The sequence below is a fragment of the Pyrgilauda ruficollis genome, unplaced genomic scaffold (genome assembly GCF_017590135.1).
Source record: "Pyrgilauda ruficollis isolate IOZ18807 unplaced genomic scaffold, ASM1759013v1 scaffold4, whole genome shotgun sequence".
Classification (NCBI taxonomy): Eukaryota; Metazoa; Chordata; class Aves; order Passeriformes; family Passeridae; genus Pyrgilauda; species Pyrgilauda ruficollis.
The window spans coordinates 16,113,870-16,131,681 of record NW_024525489.1 but is presented as its reverse complement, the minus strand read 5'-3'; the positions used below and the strand labels follow the sequence as shown (position 1 = coordinate 16,131,681).

The window sequence follows — 17,812 nt, the reverse complement described above, 5'->3', positions numbered from 1 at the left end:
CTGAACAGAGTTTATATAAAGCTGAATTGGTTGATACTACCAAGCTGCACATCAAACATGTAATCCAGAAGTCAATTCTTTCTCCATTTGAGTAACATCACCTCTGCTGAAATTTACAGCAGAAGAGACTCTGAATACCAAAAGGGAATGTAAGAAGCACTGCATGTGAAAGATCTCTGGAGAGCATTTATCATGGTTATTTATCGAAAACATCACCTCTTACAGTATACTTTGCAGTCCCAGATTATGCATTCTGAGGTTGAAGAGATTATTGTCAACTGTAAGTTATTTACCAACAGTACAATACTTACTTTTTGACACCATTTAAATATGCTGGAGTATAAAATACTTTTTGATACGTAGAGTGGACAGAAATATTAACATGTTCTAGTATAGAAAGTTGTTAGAATAAAACAAAATCCAGAGACTTATGGAGATAACAAGAAACCTCAAAATGACCATCAAAAAACAGGACTTAGGAGGAAAGCAATACCTATCTTTTCTTGAACAACTTTTTGCTCTCTGAGACTAATTTTGTCTATCTAGTGTTTTTCATAGAACTCAGGCACTGAAGAACCAATGAGTTCATAGTTACGAGCATTATTAACATTATACAAAATATTCAGGAAACAAAAACTGCATGATTTAAATAATTGTTAGCTTTCATTTCAGTGCTTCAAGTGTTTAAGTGTACTCTGCTTCTCCATCTCAAAAAATGAAGATTTATACAAAATTAAATTTAAAAAGCCTTCCATAACTAAAGTGATAAATTGTGAAAACATGGAGAAATTATATTGAGTGGAGGTGGCCACATGTTGCCATCTTTCATCCTCAGACCACAGATTTTGCCATTTTTACCTATAGGCAGCTAGTCTTTACCTTCAGAGTAAGGGTAAAATATTACTCACTGTAGATTAAGTTGTTAGAAGTACACACTGTTAAACAAAATACTGATTTCTGTGCCTATGGGCTACATTCCAGCAGGCAGCTTTTGTACCCATGCCTTCCAGTCAACTGAAAATTATCGTATTACAAGAATGAACTTTTCTGCTTTCATTGTCTGTCACATTTTCAGCTTTCATAGCTTCTCTCCAGTCTTGCTCTGCCCAGCACAACAGTTTATGCAGCTGATGAACGTTTTTAATCCTTTTAAAATTAGGTCGGCTAACTAGAGTTTGGAATGAGAAAACTGCATTAAAGACACTACAATTAAGTTAGACAACTTCAAACTTATCTCAGAGGTCATGGTTCAGCTTATGCACTTGCTGAGTAACACTCAAATTCTGTTGCTTGTATAATTTCTAGTAGCAAAGCAGCAATACATTTTAAAATATATAGAACAGTGCCAACAGCTTTGTTCATACACAATCTGGAAGTCTGCATAATGGCATCATGTCTCTCCAGGTCTCTCAAATATCCTTATTTAAATTAAATCAAAGAAAATTATTTTTTTTTTTTTTTTTTTTTTTTTGGTAGGGATTTAATACAAATAACAAGTTTGGAGGTCAAAGGATTGGTTTTCATCAATTCTTCATTTCAGAGCTCTGAGTTTGCACGTGTAGTGTAGAAGAATAGCCATAATGAGCAAAGTATTTCAAAATTCATGGATTTTCAAGCTACAGTTCTTTTAGTCTAAATGAACTTTTTGTAGTTGTTTTCTAATTAATTTAATAGAGTATCTGACTAAATCATATTCATGTCTAATACTTAACATTTGCAAACTTCACCAAACCATTAGTTTAGGAATCATGAACATATTGCTATACACCAATACCCACCAATAACATGATAAATTCAATTAATTAATGCTGGCTGTTTAGGCCTCTGAGTATATATACTAGTTCTGCAACCAAACTGATTTTAGCATCACTCCATTCTCTAACTGAAATATCCTAAACATGCAAAAAGCCAGAAGGCAAGGGCTACCCTGAAGCTACAGTCAGGTTACTGGTCATCCCCCACAAACCTTACACTTCAAATGACAAAAAGGCCACAGGAATGCTTGTACTCACAGGTAGCGAAAACCAGTACAAATCACATGAACCAATACTGCTGCCCAGAGCAAAGTGCACCGACAGTAACACAAGCCAGAGAACTGAAGGAGGCTGCTGCTTTACCATCTGACTGCAGATATGAGGTAAAACATGTCAATAAAAAAAAGCCTTACTGAAAGTTGAGATGCAGGTTAGTTAGTATTCATTGATCCACTTGGGTGTAAACTAAAGCTAGAGAGAAAGAGGACTGTGTTTTACTCCCCATCATCAAAGTCTACCCCACAATATAACTTCCCTGCAATTGCAGGTATAACTTAACGTCTAGGAAAACCATCCATAATTTCAATTTTATCTGTCTATCTATTTGTTGTATAATTTTTGGTGACTTTCCAAAATTAAACATCTGTACTTTGATGCTCCTTTGCCTTGGACACATGGACACCATTTTTGTGCCTTTGATACATGCAGTAATATGGTATTTATTATAAAGGATGAAATGAAACTGTTGTTATATTAAAAGTTTTTGTCCATCCTCCAGTCATTGTATTTTATTATTCTGTTACCTTCCACTTTTGGCCCTACTTTCAGCATCCTCACTGTTTCCAGTCAAGCTTACAAATCTGTTCCTTTTTCCCTTCTCTCCCTAAAGGTAAACCCCGAGATACAGTAATTTTATATGCATGCCTGCTTCTCAATGAGCTGCAAACAGAGGACAAAAGAAATAATTTAATTCCCTACCCCCACATGTGCTAAAATGCAGCCAGGAAAAAAAAAAAAATAAAAAAAATTCAGGCCTTTTCACTTCACTAGACAAGACTCAACAAATAAAGCCAGATCTGCTCTGCCAGACTTCTGGCTATTTGAATAGGCAAGCAGTAGCTAAGCTTGAAAAAGCATGTACCACCACAGGATCTGAACTGGGCTTTCACTGCTGCTCTGGGTAGAAGAAAGATCCAGTGCACAAATGCACAGACAATGGGTGGGAAAAACGGGTGCTGTCTCTGCCTGTGTGCTTTAGCAACAATACAACTATACCATAGAAAGAAAGAGAGAAGGAAATAAAGAGAAGGGGGATTGAAGAGAGTCTGGATGAAAACAATAGATTATTTAATGGAGCACAGATTTTGCTGATAGCAAGTGCCTATATATAAAGGCAGATTCCTATTAGAACACCATGCTTCCATATATCCTCTCTGATACTTTCTCTGCCAAATTTTGCTGCAGATTATTATTTTGCTTGCTGTGAGGTTGATAAAAATATTAGAATTAAGTCTTTACAATGCCATTGACATAAAAAAGTCAACAATTTTAAAATCTACAGCAGGTATTTCAGCTGTTGATGGACCTTCACTCTGACTAGTCCACTGAAAAACACTACAATATGTGATCAAACCCTGAATCTCATCATTCCAGCTTGAAATCAAACTGCATTTATGGTGAAAGAAGGGTGGCATTCAAGTAATGTCTGGAGCTAGCTTTGTCCTTAAGGACCTATACTAACCATACCAACAGAAAAACTGGTTGTCAAAAAAAAAAAAAAAAGGTATCAAGGTAGAATAGTATTTTCACTGATTTTTTTTCCATCTAGAATGCTATGAGCAAAACCAATCCCTACAACACCCCTCTTTCTTTGATTTCTGAGACCTCCCACTTCTCCTGAGTGATGTGACACAGCTTGTAGTACAAAGAGTAAATATTTTCTTCTGTTAACAATGTGAACTACTATAAATACATGCACAAGAACAAAGGATGTTCAATTTGGTCTAGTACTGAGCTCTAAATTTGTTACACTGAGGTATTGAGGTACTAAGATACTGCTCAAGTATTCAGATATGGAGAGAAATTGGTGCACCCATGTTTCAGTGAGAGAAGGAAAAATTTGTTTCTCAGGATTACAATTTTATTATATACACAATTTGATAAATTATTTTTTGAAAAAGGAAGAGAATGAAAACTAAAATATACCATTGACTGCTAAAGCCTTGGAAAACAAATAAAGAAAAAAAAAACAGGGACAATTTACAATTTACTGCAATCTTGTTAACTTCTACTGTTAAAAAAAGATTTAATTACAATTATATAAATTATACAAAAGGCAACTAACTAACTAAATAGCATCCTTCTTAAGTGTGGAACCACTTAATGAAAAATTATACCCACCTTCCTATCATATTCTCAGTTGTTCAAAATCTGAACTCTAGCCTGATACAGAGTTTGTATCAGAAAGCAAAGCAGGATTACACTTAAGTATTCTTCTGCAAAGCCAAATATATTATGAGAGAACCAGGAGTTCAGTTTTGGTTTGTGTGAAGGACAAGAGGGACCTGCACCAGCAGAAGCACAGCCTGCAGGTACAAGGAAGGGATGGTTTCCCTCCATTTAGCACTTGGAAGCTTACAGCTGGAGCAGCCTCCAGTTTTGGGCTCCTCAGCAGAAGAGCAACATGGACACACCTGAGCAAGTCACATGAGGACAGGCTGAGAGACAAAGCAGGGCTTGCTCAGCCTGGGGAAGGAGGGCCAGGGGGCATCCTACTGCTGTCTACCACTCCTTAACCCGAGGGTACCAAGATGACAAGGCCTGGCTAATCTCGGAGGTGGCTCCAGGCTAGGATGAGACGCAACAAGCACAAACACTAAATGGGAAATGACAACTTGATAAAAGCTGTTTTGATATTTCTTTTGAACCACATGGGTCATCAAACTATAACATGATCAAGGAGACTTGTGCAATCTCCATCTTTCAAAATATTCAAAATTTAACTGGGACAAGGCCTTGACAACCTTCTGTAACAGGACCTGCTTTAAGAAGGAGATAGGACTAGAAAAATCTCTGGTGGTCCTTTTCAACTTGCATGACTCCATGAATTTCACTTTCATATAAACTCAGGACATTGCCAGTGAAAGCAGCAATATCTTTGATGAATCCTAATCAAGGAACTGAAATCAGAAGACAAATATTTCAATTTCTGATGATTTCTGTATGCTTTTGCCAAATACTGATTACCTTATTTTTCCAAAATAAGTACATGTTTGCCTAACACTATCTCTCTGAATCTACTTCATGACTTAAAAACTAGATTTTTTATTCAGTAAGCAAAATTTCTTCCAGGGGTTTGTAAGAGCAATTCTCTGCCAAGAATTATTTAGTAACAGCCACAACCAGCTTTAATCAGTCTCATTTTTTTGTTCTCCTTTAAGTTAATAGATTATGCAGGCTTCACCTCTCGGCAAGGTATTTTTATTATTAATATTACATGAAAAACAATCTCTTTGCTTTGTTTCATTTGGAATGCAATATTTTACTCCAAAAAGGCTTTGTTTCATACTTTTGGTAATATCATGTGAGGGAAATAGTTACTTCATGGTTTTACAAAATTGGTTGTAAGTAGGTAAGTAACTATTATATTCTAAGCTTCTTCCTCTGTACAACATTTCTTCTGAGTAAGCTCAACAAAATAGGATTCTACGATGTCTAACACCTCTTTTGTTTTCATAAAATGAAAACCTCTTCTGGGGTGAAAAAGAAAAAAAAAGAATAAAAATCACTTTCTAAACAAGGAGAAAGATCTCTAGCATGAATAATAAAGAACATGCCCATGTTTGGGGAAAGTGAAATAGCTCCCTCTTCTGTAGTAATTCATAGCACAGAGTACACCTTTAAAAGAAGTAAGATGTTTTGATCCTATGAAACCAGTACCAAATGACTTACAGAAATTAGAAATCAGTGCATTCAAGCATTTACCATTAAAAACAACCACAGAATAAAAAAAACCCACCAAACAAACTGAAGCCTTTTTACCTAATGTTTTAAGTGATAACTGGCTCAAAACTGGACCTGAAGGGTGTGCTGCTCAACAGCCTTTCATTCGAGTCTGCATACTTGTTTAAATTTTGTCTACTGTCCAAAAAAGTTAACTGCAGCCTACTAAGCAGCAGCATGTGTGTTTACTTAAGCTTCCTGTAAAAACATTCATATCATTCCAAGAGTGACTAAATGTTTTCCATGCTCATAGTTCGCATTCCAGCCCTCCCCGCCCCTCCAATTCATTACATGAAAAATATCAGTCCTGAGTCCTGGGCTAAAGAATTTCCTTCCTGGGTTTGAAATACCTAATGCCTCACAGGAAATTTTTTCCCAGAATTTAGCTAATTGTGTCGGCTATCAGGGTTCAACAATTCAGCATCACATAACAATTTATAAATGTGTGCAAGGACTTAGGTGATACAATTTTCTAATGTCACAAGTAACTCTGAAAATACATTAATTAACACCTCCAAACACATAGTTCAGTTTGGCAGCCTTTTGTCTCAAATTTTATTCATGCTGCCAACCTGAAACTACTAAAATATGCATTTTTTCTTTGAAAGTAACTATTACAATCAAAGACTATTGCTGCAGAGTAAAGAAACCGGGGGTATACATACATGTCTTTTTTGCAGTGATGCAATCAAAATACATACTTTCTACTCCCAAAATGTGAAGTTAATACCTTTTGTCTGTAATAATTCTAGCAGCTTTTGGTATAACAGGCATGTCAAATGAATTTTAATGCTGATAAGAACTTTTTTTGACCATTTTAGGTGGAATGACACTAAGAAAAGACCACCTTGTTGAAGCCTATTAAGTCTTATTAACAATTAAGTCTATCAAGAATTGTTAAAATATATTAAGAAGGCCATTCACTTATTTTTACTAGGTGAAGGTAAACACAAAATTAGTGTACATCTGGGGCAAATCTATGAAAACCATTGGTGCTGAAAAAAATTAGGAGGATCCATGAGGTTCTTCATAAGTGAGACATCCTCTGACACATATTCATTAGGATTCTCTGGTTATTTATCCTTTTCAGCAGTCTTCCACTGAATTCAACAATGAATCACTGGAAACCATGACAACATTATTCCATACTCGTAAAGTCATCCTGAATTTCACTGGCTTGCCCTGGCCAGTTTGGTTTCATCATCCAGTGGTTCCACAAGCTCAGCTGCTCTCTAGAACCACTATACTAAACCATGATCTGGCAAACAGAAGCCCAATTCTCTGCAGAGTGGCGTTTGCATCCCTTAATTGACTTTGATGAAAGGGCTGGTTGGGAGCTCTAGTGTTGCTGCTGAACAATAACTTACATTTCATGCTCTAAGGAGGACTCTGGGCCCACACCCCATGTCAGTGAACACTGCTCACTACCACTGACTTCATCCTGAATGAATCAAATTTCTTTTCACTGGACTCTACTGCCTGTTTTTACTTAATGAAGTGCTAGACACACTAAAGGAACTGAACTGAATTACATCTCAGCTAGAGTTTGGATTCCTTTATTGATGAAAATGTTAATTTCTTTTTGTGAAGATAAAGTGTCAGCCATAATGACAGCAAAGTACTGTGGGTCTTATTCATGAAAATCCTCTGAGGGGATTTTGTTTAACACTTAATTTCTCATTCACAGCTTATGCTGGCACCCAGCCACTTGTACCTGAGGGCTCTCTTGCAGAAGGACATGCTGTGAGATAACCAATTACTGTGTATCAGCTTTCTGTATGAATAGCCTGAGCCTCTCAGAGATGCAAGGGAATAGAAGCAACCACAGACTTTCCTAAAGGACATTTCTGGCATCAATGCCAGTGCTGAACACTTGTATTTATTATCTTGTTAAAAAGAAAAAAAAATAAAATCATACTATCTTAACCAATATTACTTCCTGTGAACACAGCTATTATTCCAATTTGCAGATGGCTGTCCACAGATGCAGATGGCCCAAGGGAAACAGTTATTTCTATCACTGTAGCTTCTTTAGTATTATCAACATGCTATTATATATTCATATGGTATATTCCCTCTTGTTTTTGTAGAATTTGTTAAAAATGGAATTGATATTTAAACCACATTAATGTTACTTAGAAAGCAAAGTTGTTAGCCCAGCAAGAAGCAAGCAGTAAGCAGCAGTACTAACTGCCAGTTTAGCCGATTGCCAATGGATCTGGTTAGCTGCAATGGAACAGGAATACAGACCAGTCCCCACGAAAGCTGGTTTGAGCCAAAAGACGTGTGAGCACATATAAAAATTTTGCAGTCCCTTATGGCACTTGAAAAACCCCTTTCTCCCCAGTACCTAGCTGTCTATTTTAATCTGAAGAAATGTGATCCCTTCCATGTGCTCCAAAAATAAGCCATTGTCTCTAAAACCATGGGGAAAGCACGGAAAGCCAGTATGATTGCCTAAGCCTTGGCTCTTAATGCAGAGAAGTCTAGAAAACAAAGAAAGAGAAAACAAACTAAAGAGATAAATAGATAATAGATTAAATAAAGTCAAATCCCAGAGGGCCAATATCATTACAGGAGCTATAGAAGCATCCATCAGAAGCTTAAAACTAACTGCTTGAGCTGGATCCACAGAAGGGAATAGGCCTTCTTTTCCCACCTGTCACCAGAGAAAGGAGGTGCATGCCCTGAAAGTTGTGTCAACTGAAGAGCTTGAGTTTGGGGACAGGCCAAGGATAAAGGAAGATCTTCCCCTCCACACTATCATGTCTCAATATGCCTCTGTCTCCAATTTCATGCCTTTTCTGTGGAAAGGCTTTGTGCCTCTCTCTATGGAAACAGCCACCTCAAAGTACCTTGTCCCCTGCCTCATATATTGGGTTTTTATTAATAAGCCCATGGGCTTTAGTGTGTCAGGTAACTGGAAAGAAGTGATTTAAGTGGACATATTGTATCAACATGTCTTGCCAAAAGGGATTTGATCACTTTGATGTTTAGTTAAAAAGACCCCAAACACCCTTTCCCTCCAAGCTCCCAGCAATGTATCGGGCTCTGTATTGGTACACAGCCATCACTTGCAAGAACACTGAAAACTACACGTGAAATACCATTACTGCTTTCAGTTATGCAAGCAATTTCCTGAGCAAATCTCTTTTCACTAAGGCTAAAAATACAACTGCCATGCCCTGAACACATCAAAAAGACAATCTTAGTCACAACATGCCACAAAGGGAATTTTGTTTTCCTCAACAACTCTCTGCCTTCCTTTAAATCCCATCTTTCTCTTCTGTAATCCAATCCCATTCTTTTTTTGTCTTATCTTTTCCTTTGCAACAACATTTTAGTCACTTGAGGACTGCTATGCTCACATTCTGACTTCATAGTTTTATTTTAAACTGAACCAATCCTATTTATTCAGTCTGTCTTCTACAAATTTTGGACTGCGCTCATAGCTCTCCAATGCTTTCCAACTTCCACCCTTATCAGAGAAGCAATGTACGGAAAAGAACAAAGTACCTACTATGTCATCTAGGGACATACCCACCCACAGGAAAGAGAGCAAAAAAGATTACTTCAGGTCTCGTGAATTCTCCTCTTGATCTTAATTTCAGTATGGTATTTGCCTTCTCAAGGCCCTGTTAATCCACATTCAACATGTTCTTTCCTCTTAATCACAAAATCTCTCCTGGAAAGCTGCTATTTAATAATCATCTGGTTCAGGACTCATGAAGAATCCCCCCCAGGCGTGTCATGTTCCACTAAGGGGGAATTTTGGGGGGTTCTTTTAAAACAGATGATTTAGAACAGAATTAAGCCAAATGAGGCAAATATTATATCTGAGAACCATTTATTGGTAATGAAAAGGGTGATGCCCAACTAAACAAGAGTAGGAAACAGAAAAAGAGGAAGGAGAAGGAAAAAGAAAGGGGCGGGGGGGAGAGAGAGAGAGGGAAGACAGAGAGAAGAAGCGGGCGTTCCCACCAGAACTCGGGAGCGTGCCATCGGTGCCCCCCACGTAGCAGGGGTGTGTGCACGCTGCCGGCCGGGGAGCCTGAGCACTACTCCAAGGCACCGGACACGAGGTGTGCGGGGATCGGGAGCAGGCCCAGAACCCTGGACAGGACTGCAGCAGGGATCATGGTGATGGCCTGGATCTGTGACGCAGGGCTGGAAGCAGGTGGCTCAGGCAGGAACCCAGGTAGGAACGCAGCGGGGAAGGACAGGTGATGGCTGGAGCAGGTGAGGAAGATGGAAGTGGTAGGACAGGACACAGGAGGTGGTCAACAGGTGTCCAGCCCAAGAGGGAGAGCGAGTGAGAGAGAGCAAGCAAAAAGAGCGAGGGCAAAAAAGAGGCCAGCAGCTTGTGATGCAGTTACTTTTACAGCGCCCAGCTCCTCCCAAGGTCTGCTCGCTGGCAGGAGACCACTGGCCCAGCTGAACGTCTGACTGCAGTCCGTTGGTGGAGACCTTTTGCCACCCAACTGCAGAACCTCTCTGGAGGACACAGTGTCCTTGGTGGTCTCCTACTGACTGCCTATTCCTTGTGAGACATGAAATGGCTGTCAGGCAAAGCCTCCTCAGAGACAGGGCTTTCCTCCATCTTCTTCTAGCTGCCTCCTGCAAGTGGCACATGTGCAGCCCTTCCCCCATACCTCTGGTCAAACAATGTTGAGACAAAAATCAAAATTAATCTGGTTCCTCACAGCATAGCATGCTGTATTTTCTCTTGTTGAATTTGGTGAGCATCTTTCTGTCAGTTCTCTGCTTTAAAACATATGAATTCATACTCTGCCTTCTAAGCCACTGTCTGTTCCTTTTACCTGTGTTGTCTATAGATAAAATAAATTTAGCTTTGATATACAAACCCCTTGTATTGGCACTCCACATCCATAAATACCCCTCTCCTTCATGCACCTACTGCCCCATGCTCCTGTCTTTTCCTCCTCATCAATCTCCCCAGGGAGCTCCAGTGTAAAGCATTTCAAGCACCTCACTCAGCATTCCCTTCCAGCAGCAGCAGGCAAGATTGAAGTGAGGGAGTGACTCTTACCATCTTCCCCAGGTCCAGCAAACCCAAGGCAAGTATTCAGAAAACTATACATTGCAAACCAATCTGAGCATCCAATCAACAGGGGAATATGTATTGCACAGTACACATACAGGATATACACCGTGGGTACATACACAGCAGCAAGTCAGGAAGAATTAAAAGGGTTTACTGCAGAGAACAGATACTAATCAGCTCTGTATAGAAACTGAAATATCACAATTGCTCCATCTTGGTCTCTAATTTAGAAAAGTGTCAACACCTGGTTTTATGTAACTTTAGTCTCTACAGTCCTCACAGCCTGGTTTTCTCACTGTGGTAGTAAGAACATCAGAATTTTCTTCATGAGGGAACGGGAATGTTCTAGTTTGTTCAGAATTTACTGTATTCAAAAGCTGAATACGTTTGTATGCTGACATACTGTGCTCATATTTCAAGAATCTTTGTACACAGAATTTCTAGTATGTTGTATGTGATCTCTGGCAGCAAAATTTTTTGCAAGTGTAATCCAAGAAAAAATTTATCCTTATGAAGCTGCTGGAATGTAAACTTATCTAGGGGAACGAATATGTCCTTCATTGAAACTGATTATAAACCAGCCAAGAAATAAGTGAATTGGCAGAACTGCAGGCACAGCAGCATTTAGATCAAAGACAGAGAGGAAGAGTCAGAAGTGACTGACACTAATAACCTTTTACTCTGGATGAGCCACAGCCAGGCCAGATCCACAAGCAGTTTTGATTAGAATTTTCTCATCAAATCCCAAATTTGTCTCACAAATCCCTGTATCCCTCAACACTCAAACCAAAATATACGACAGAAATATCTTTGACTAAATGCTTTGGTTTGCATATTAAAGAGTTTATATGTGACATGCTTAAAGTAAGCTCACACAATTGAAGCTGGCTGGGTTCTCTTTCAAATATAAATCCAATGAGAAATAAATGCATGCTTAAAAATAGTGATAAGCATATAAAATGTCTTCCTTATTATTCTTTATCTAATACTTATTTCTAAATAGAAATATGGGCCTGAACTGGTCCATCAGCCACTAAACTAAGATAGTAGAGGGTTTTCAGCAGGTCCCAATCTTCTTCCTGCTTTAGATTTGATGCATAGTTAAGATTCTAAAATGTAAGCAATTATTTCCTACATTCTGCATTAGTCTCCACAAAAAAAGTGAAAAAAATTAATGCAGAAACGAAGAGCCACAGCTGAATCAAGAAAGGTAGTATACAAGTAAGAGCAAAAAAGCAAATTATATTCATGATGCAATTACATAATCCAGCTTTTGAAAAGAAGTGATTTTAAACTAATCTGCAAAAGTGATGTTATTTCTCTAGGGTATATACTCTTGTTGAGAGTGTTGATATGTTGAGATGTGAGTGAGAACTGGAAGTCATTCAAAAGAGGAGTGCAAAATGAGGTGTTTTTATCTTTACAATCACTAGTCAACTACTATTTCAAAATCAGCTGCAAAGTTTACATTATTTTTGCCTATTTATTGTACATATCACTAAAGTACACTACTTTTTCTGCTTTACTAACTTACATAGTTGAAAATATGACACTTACATCACTGATGCCAGACTAGATGCTCACACTAGGTAAGAATTCTGCTTCTCTTTCCTGAATAGTAGGAAATTAGAGAAGCAGAAAGATGGAGAAACCAAACTGGAGAGCACAGACACTCAACGCCTCTGCTTATACAGTGCACTGCAAAATTCAAGTTAAGCTGTGGATATGCAAATGCAATGAGGTGGTAAAAGCATCAAATAGCTGACAAATTTTAATTCCTCTTTAGGAAAAAATGTGTCTGGAATTTTCTTCATTCCTTGTAGTTCCTTTAAAATGTACTTCACATCTTTTTCATTAGAATCATTAAAATCAAGGGATTGATTTGTCAGCCAGCTTCCCAGCCAGGACCTTATTATTCCCTGTTCCCACCCCCCTGCAGGTCATGGATAGCATAGTGAGCATCAGCAGCAGAACTTCATCAACAGAAATAATGCTCAGTAAAAACAGTGAGAAGCTGATTTAAAATGGGAAGGAGCACTGATCCATGCAGCTTACCTGTTTAAGTGAATTAAGATGTCAAGTGGCTGGATGATGGCAGAAACAAAATAGCAGTTTAGATAGGACTAGGTTGTCATTAAAATGATAAAATTAAAATTTGTGAAAAATCAGTTGTGCGAAGGAAGTAGAAGTTTTTAACTTCTTCCCAGGGCATCCATACTTCTCCAGTTCAGCCTTAGGACAATGAGAAAACCAGAGAACAGAAATCTAAAGAAGCTCCTTGCCTACTGTGTTAGCAGGCGACAGCTGTATTGTAATGAAAGCAGACAGTACTTGTTTCCTACTCCACACATTAAACTCCAAGTAGAAACACCACTAATCTCAGATTTAAGGCTTAAGACACATGAAGCTATCTGACCTTGGAGGTGGGCCAGAAGTCTACAGCTAACAGACAAGCCCCTGCTGCCATTAGCTCATGCATTGCCTTTTTTAAAAAAAGCAATTTTAAGATACACATTCTTAGTGTTAAATGCAGACAGTCAACATCTAACATTGTTATTTTTTCCTAATGTTCTGGGATTTTCTTAATATGTGCTTTCAGAAAAGATGTTAATAGATTCAGAAAGATGCACAGGGCTCATACTTTAAATCAGGTAACACCTTGCTCTCATGTAACTAAGTACTTTTATCCAGGCTGCTAATCACAAGGCACAACAGCCTTGAACTTCTTTGATGCCCCAAAACATAACTCCAAGAGGTTTTTTGGTACTCTTGATGGTTCATTTCTCAGAGATTTTTTAATTTGTAATTATTGCAAGATAAGTTGTTAAGTCTCAAATGCTGAATAATTTATCATCAAATCATCCAGAGGTGCTTCTTGCAAACTCAATTTTTTAAATCTTGGGTTCTAGCATCTGAACTCACTACTGTGTTTTAACAGTCAAATATTTTTTTGATCCTTGAAATAATCCCGTATCTGGATTCCTGGAATGAAATAATTTGCAATAATTGATCATAATAATTTGTTTTGGTTACATTTGTTTGCTGTGGGAGAGGGAAGGGAAAAAAGAGGAGAGGATTCAAGTGTTTTCAGATGTTCTCTGACCACTGGTACCTAAGTATGCTGAAACTTCAATCTAGCAGCAACTATAAGCATGTCTACTAACTGTTGGTTCCACCACTTACATACTTTCATTACCTGTTGAAAAAACCCCCACAAAGGCAAATGTGATGCTTTTAAGCTCAAAACTTTGGAAATTCCTCAAAATACTATTCAGTATCACTGCCTTCCAGATGATAGACTTAAAACTAGATGACTACAATTAAGTATACATCATACAACAGCTAACATGACAAACAAATAAGAAGTCTGATTATTTTTAAATAAAACATAATTTAGATTACACAAAGACCTCATTTAAATATTGATTCCACAATTCCATTGTGTCAGTTTTCATCCATGTGTATCCTAAGTATGATTGCCCTCCATACGTCACTCACCCAAGCAACTCCAAAACAACTTTTATGGACTTAAACAGTTGTAGCTACATCATCTTCTAAAAGTACAAACCTCTTCTTGCATAGAATTATGCAGCCTAGTCCAGAGGACCTAACTTTGTCCTGAGAGCACAGCAGAGGCATTACTGTGGTGTGTTAATGAAGCACCAGCTTGTTTATGTTGCAACCTTTAGCAAGGAAGGATGGAAGCCTACGCTTGACCCTGTGTTTGCTTCCCACAGTTCTTTATAATTAGATTATATATATATATATGCATTTAATTGAATTATCTCTCATCCATTTTCTGGGGTCTGGAAGAGGAAAATAGACATACTTGCCTATCCTTCCCTCATTAGAGGAAAAGAATCCTCTCAGTGTATTAACATGTTGAGAATACTTCCATCAGCCTCTCTTTCTCTCTGTATGCCTTCCCAAGCTGGCTCAGACACCTAGATAATGAGGGGTGACAGCACAGGCTTTGTGATACCCATCCTGAAGTGATCACTGGGGATTAACAGCAGTTATCCTGCTTCCTCACAGTGACATTAATTCAGTTCAAGTAGTGCAATTCTGTACAATTCACCAGCAGCTTTTACACATTGTATCAAACACCTTCTTCATACCTAGTGATGTGAATTCTGGAGTTAAAGAGCATCTGTAAGAAATCCATATACTCTTCAGATTAATCCCAAAAAGTAAATATCCCAGTGAGCTTACTTGGATGGATACTGCAAACCATGAAGGATGGATACTGCAAACCTGAGAGACATGTAGGTATACAAAATTCTTTTTTTTTTTTTAAATCACAGATGGAATGAGAAAAACGTATAAGTGCCAACTCACTGAGCAACCACTACTGTTTGTGTACTGTGAAGATGCTCTAGGTCTAGAAGAATTGTTTCTAAATTTGTCTGGTGTTTTTCCTGAAGAACAGCTACTCCATAAAATGCAGTTCTAAATGCACATTTACATATGCAATTCAAAATATTTTTTAATGTCTCAGGTTGCAAGTCTTCACATTTTCATTGTCAGGCTGGGCAAGCATTTTACCTTATAGTTAGGTTAAATCTCAGTCTGTTATACCATATACATGTATATTTCCACAAACAAATGAAAAAATAATTGTAAAGTTGAAGAGTTAATCTATCTCCCAGGTAATATGCCTTTTTACAAATTTCACTGATATAATTATGTCCAATATCAAACTACGTTGTGCAAAGAGATTTTTAGTTGCAACTAAATGACTGTGATGAAGAAGAAAACATGAATAATGCAATTAACAGTAATACCTATAGTGACCTTCTAACTTCTCCTACATTTATTAATAAGGTTTAAGCAAAGCTAAGAGAAAAATTAGTAAATAATGCTGATCTTAACCACCTCTTACTCCACTCTTTATGCCAAAAGGGCACCAGGGATTGCCAACGTACAGGTGTAATTAAACCACGCTGATGTTTTCTGCCCTCTGTAATTATTCAGTAACCAGCCAATACCACACCAGCTTCTTCAATCCTCCCAAATCTTAAAGTAAACCAAGAATTTCCAGGTAAGCAGGAGCCATGACAGCCCAAATCCAAAAGAGGGGGAGTACCACTCCTACCTTCACAGACAGGGCAGCACTCCCCGGGGACCTTGACAGGGTTGAGGCAGCTCTGCCCGCAGGCCGTGGCCACGCAGTGCGGGTTCCCGTTGATGCACTGGCAGAACGTGCAGTCGTCCTCTCGCCAGCGGTCCCCATGAGCTTGGATCTGGCCATTGGCATAGCAGCCAGCAGGGTTATTCACTGGATAAAGTGGGTCTGAAACGAGAGCAATTGCAAGAGAATGTGTGTTTTAATTAATGTTTTAATTTTTTGGTTTTTTTTCTTCAGGACAAAATGGTTCTTGGATCTGTTGATTTTTTTTTTTTTTGTACCAACATTTCTAAATGCCCACTGGAATGACTCCTGTCAGCACTGCAACACTCTTTTACACCATGAGCAAAGATGTGCACTCTGACACATTTGTTGCTGGAATGGGAATAGTGCTTTTAAGTTGCACCTCATCCTAGTTTTGGAGATATACTACCTTTTTGAACAGGGTAAGTTTTCAATTTCATTTCAGTTGAAGTTTTTACCCCTTGAAAGCCACAAGTCCCACTTACCTGCTAGCAGTCAATCTGAGATCTGGGTATTTAAATAACAGAATTATAAGCATATTTCATGTAAGATTTCTCCTTAGGTTCCATGAAAGTCTGTATAAGCTACCCCATTTTTGGAAATAAAAGCAGCTTTTTATATAGTAATAATACTTCAGAAATAAAGGTACTCCAGAGATGTGGTAAGTTGCACTGATATTAATAGTTAAAAAGATATATACATTATGTGAATGTATACAGCTTATCATGGTGGCTAAGAAAAGGTAACTGTCAGGCTCAGAAATGAATTATCTGAGACTGCACAGTAAGTAGGCCAGGTTTGCAAAGCAAGCAACACTACAAATTATATAGTAAAGCAAATTTAATATATTAAAAGCAATAAATATACCTGAAAACATCTTTTTTAGCAGACATCAAACAAGCACAAGTGATTTATTATAAGTTAATCTTCCAGGAGTGTTAAGATGGAAGGACTTGGGAGAAATAAGATGTCCTATCTGAAGGAAAAGAAGGCTTGAATGAAACTTGGATTATTTCTTTGGAGTTTCATCCTTCCCCTTTGGAAGGAAGGCAATGCATTTTGAATGTAGATGAAACCTGTAGCAGTGCCAGTAGTTTTTGTCTTATTCTAAGCCACTTTATGACACTCCAAACATTTGGAGTCCAATGGCACACAACGTCACCCCCATCCTGAGCTGTACTGATATTCAGAATTTTAGTAAAACTTTGATTAAGCCCAAAACCAGATGGTTGTGAAAATAAGGCATTTAAAAATTAAAATGCTACCTAAATTCTTAACTTTGCACATTTGATGTTTTAGGATGGTCTTGTAAAACCTGGTTTGACTTAGCCAAAAATCAAATCATACACAAAGAAATTAAGTGAATTTTATCATTCAACCTATGTACAGAATTCTGTTTGACAGAGGAATACAGAAAAAGCACACAAATGCATATAAGACTTGTGCTACTTGCAATAGTCTTCTATGCAACTCAAAGCACAAAGTTCCTGGTACCCTTAAAAGGTCAGTAGCATTTAAAGATACAAATTACATCTCCTAATGCTGATATAGCCTACAGAACTTAGAAAGAACTCCTCCTGGAGGTAAGCCAAGAAGGGCTTTTGCCTGTACTACACAACTCACACCAAATTTAGTACTTGCCATTTTAGAATTCTTGGGGAAAGAAAACCTTTGGGTTTTTTTAATATTTCTATAATCAAGTAAATATTTGTAGGAAGCAACTAATCACCTTGACAACAAGCCATGAAGTACTCAACAGAAGAAGAACAGGTAGAAAAAAATGCCACTTCTTCAACAACTAGAAAAGCATGAATGGGTGGGCTGATATGCTCTGCCCAT

General features: G+C 38.0%; 1 protein-coding gene across 2 annotated transcripts in view; it reads right to left on the bottom strand.

Annotated features, from left to right (window-relative positions):
* Window positions 1–17,812, bottom strand: part of CRIM1 (cysteine rich transmembrane BMP regulator 1) — a 175,092-nt gene that overhangs the window by 36,367 nt on the left and 120,913 nt on the right. For both annotated transcript variants that reach the window (XM_041476809.1, XM_041476810.1), the window contains exon 7: window positions 15,917–16,114. In XM_041476809.1, coding sequence (XP_041332743.1) covers window positions 15,917–16,114 — 198 coding nt within the window. The remainder of the gene's footprint in view (window positions 1–15,916; window positions 16,115–17,812) is intronic.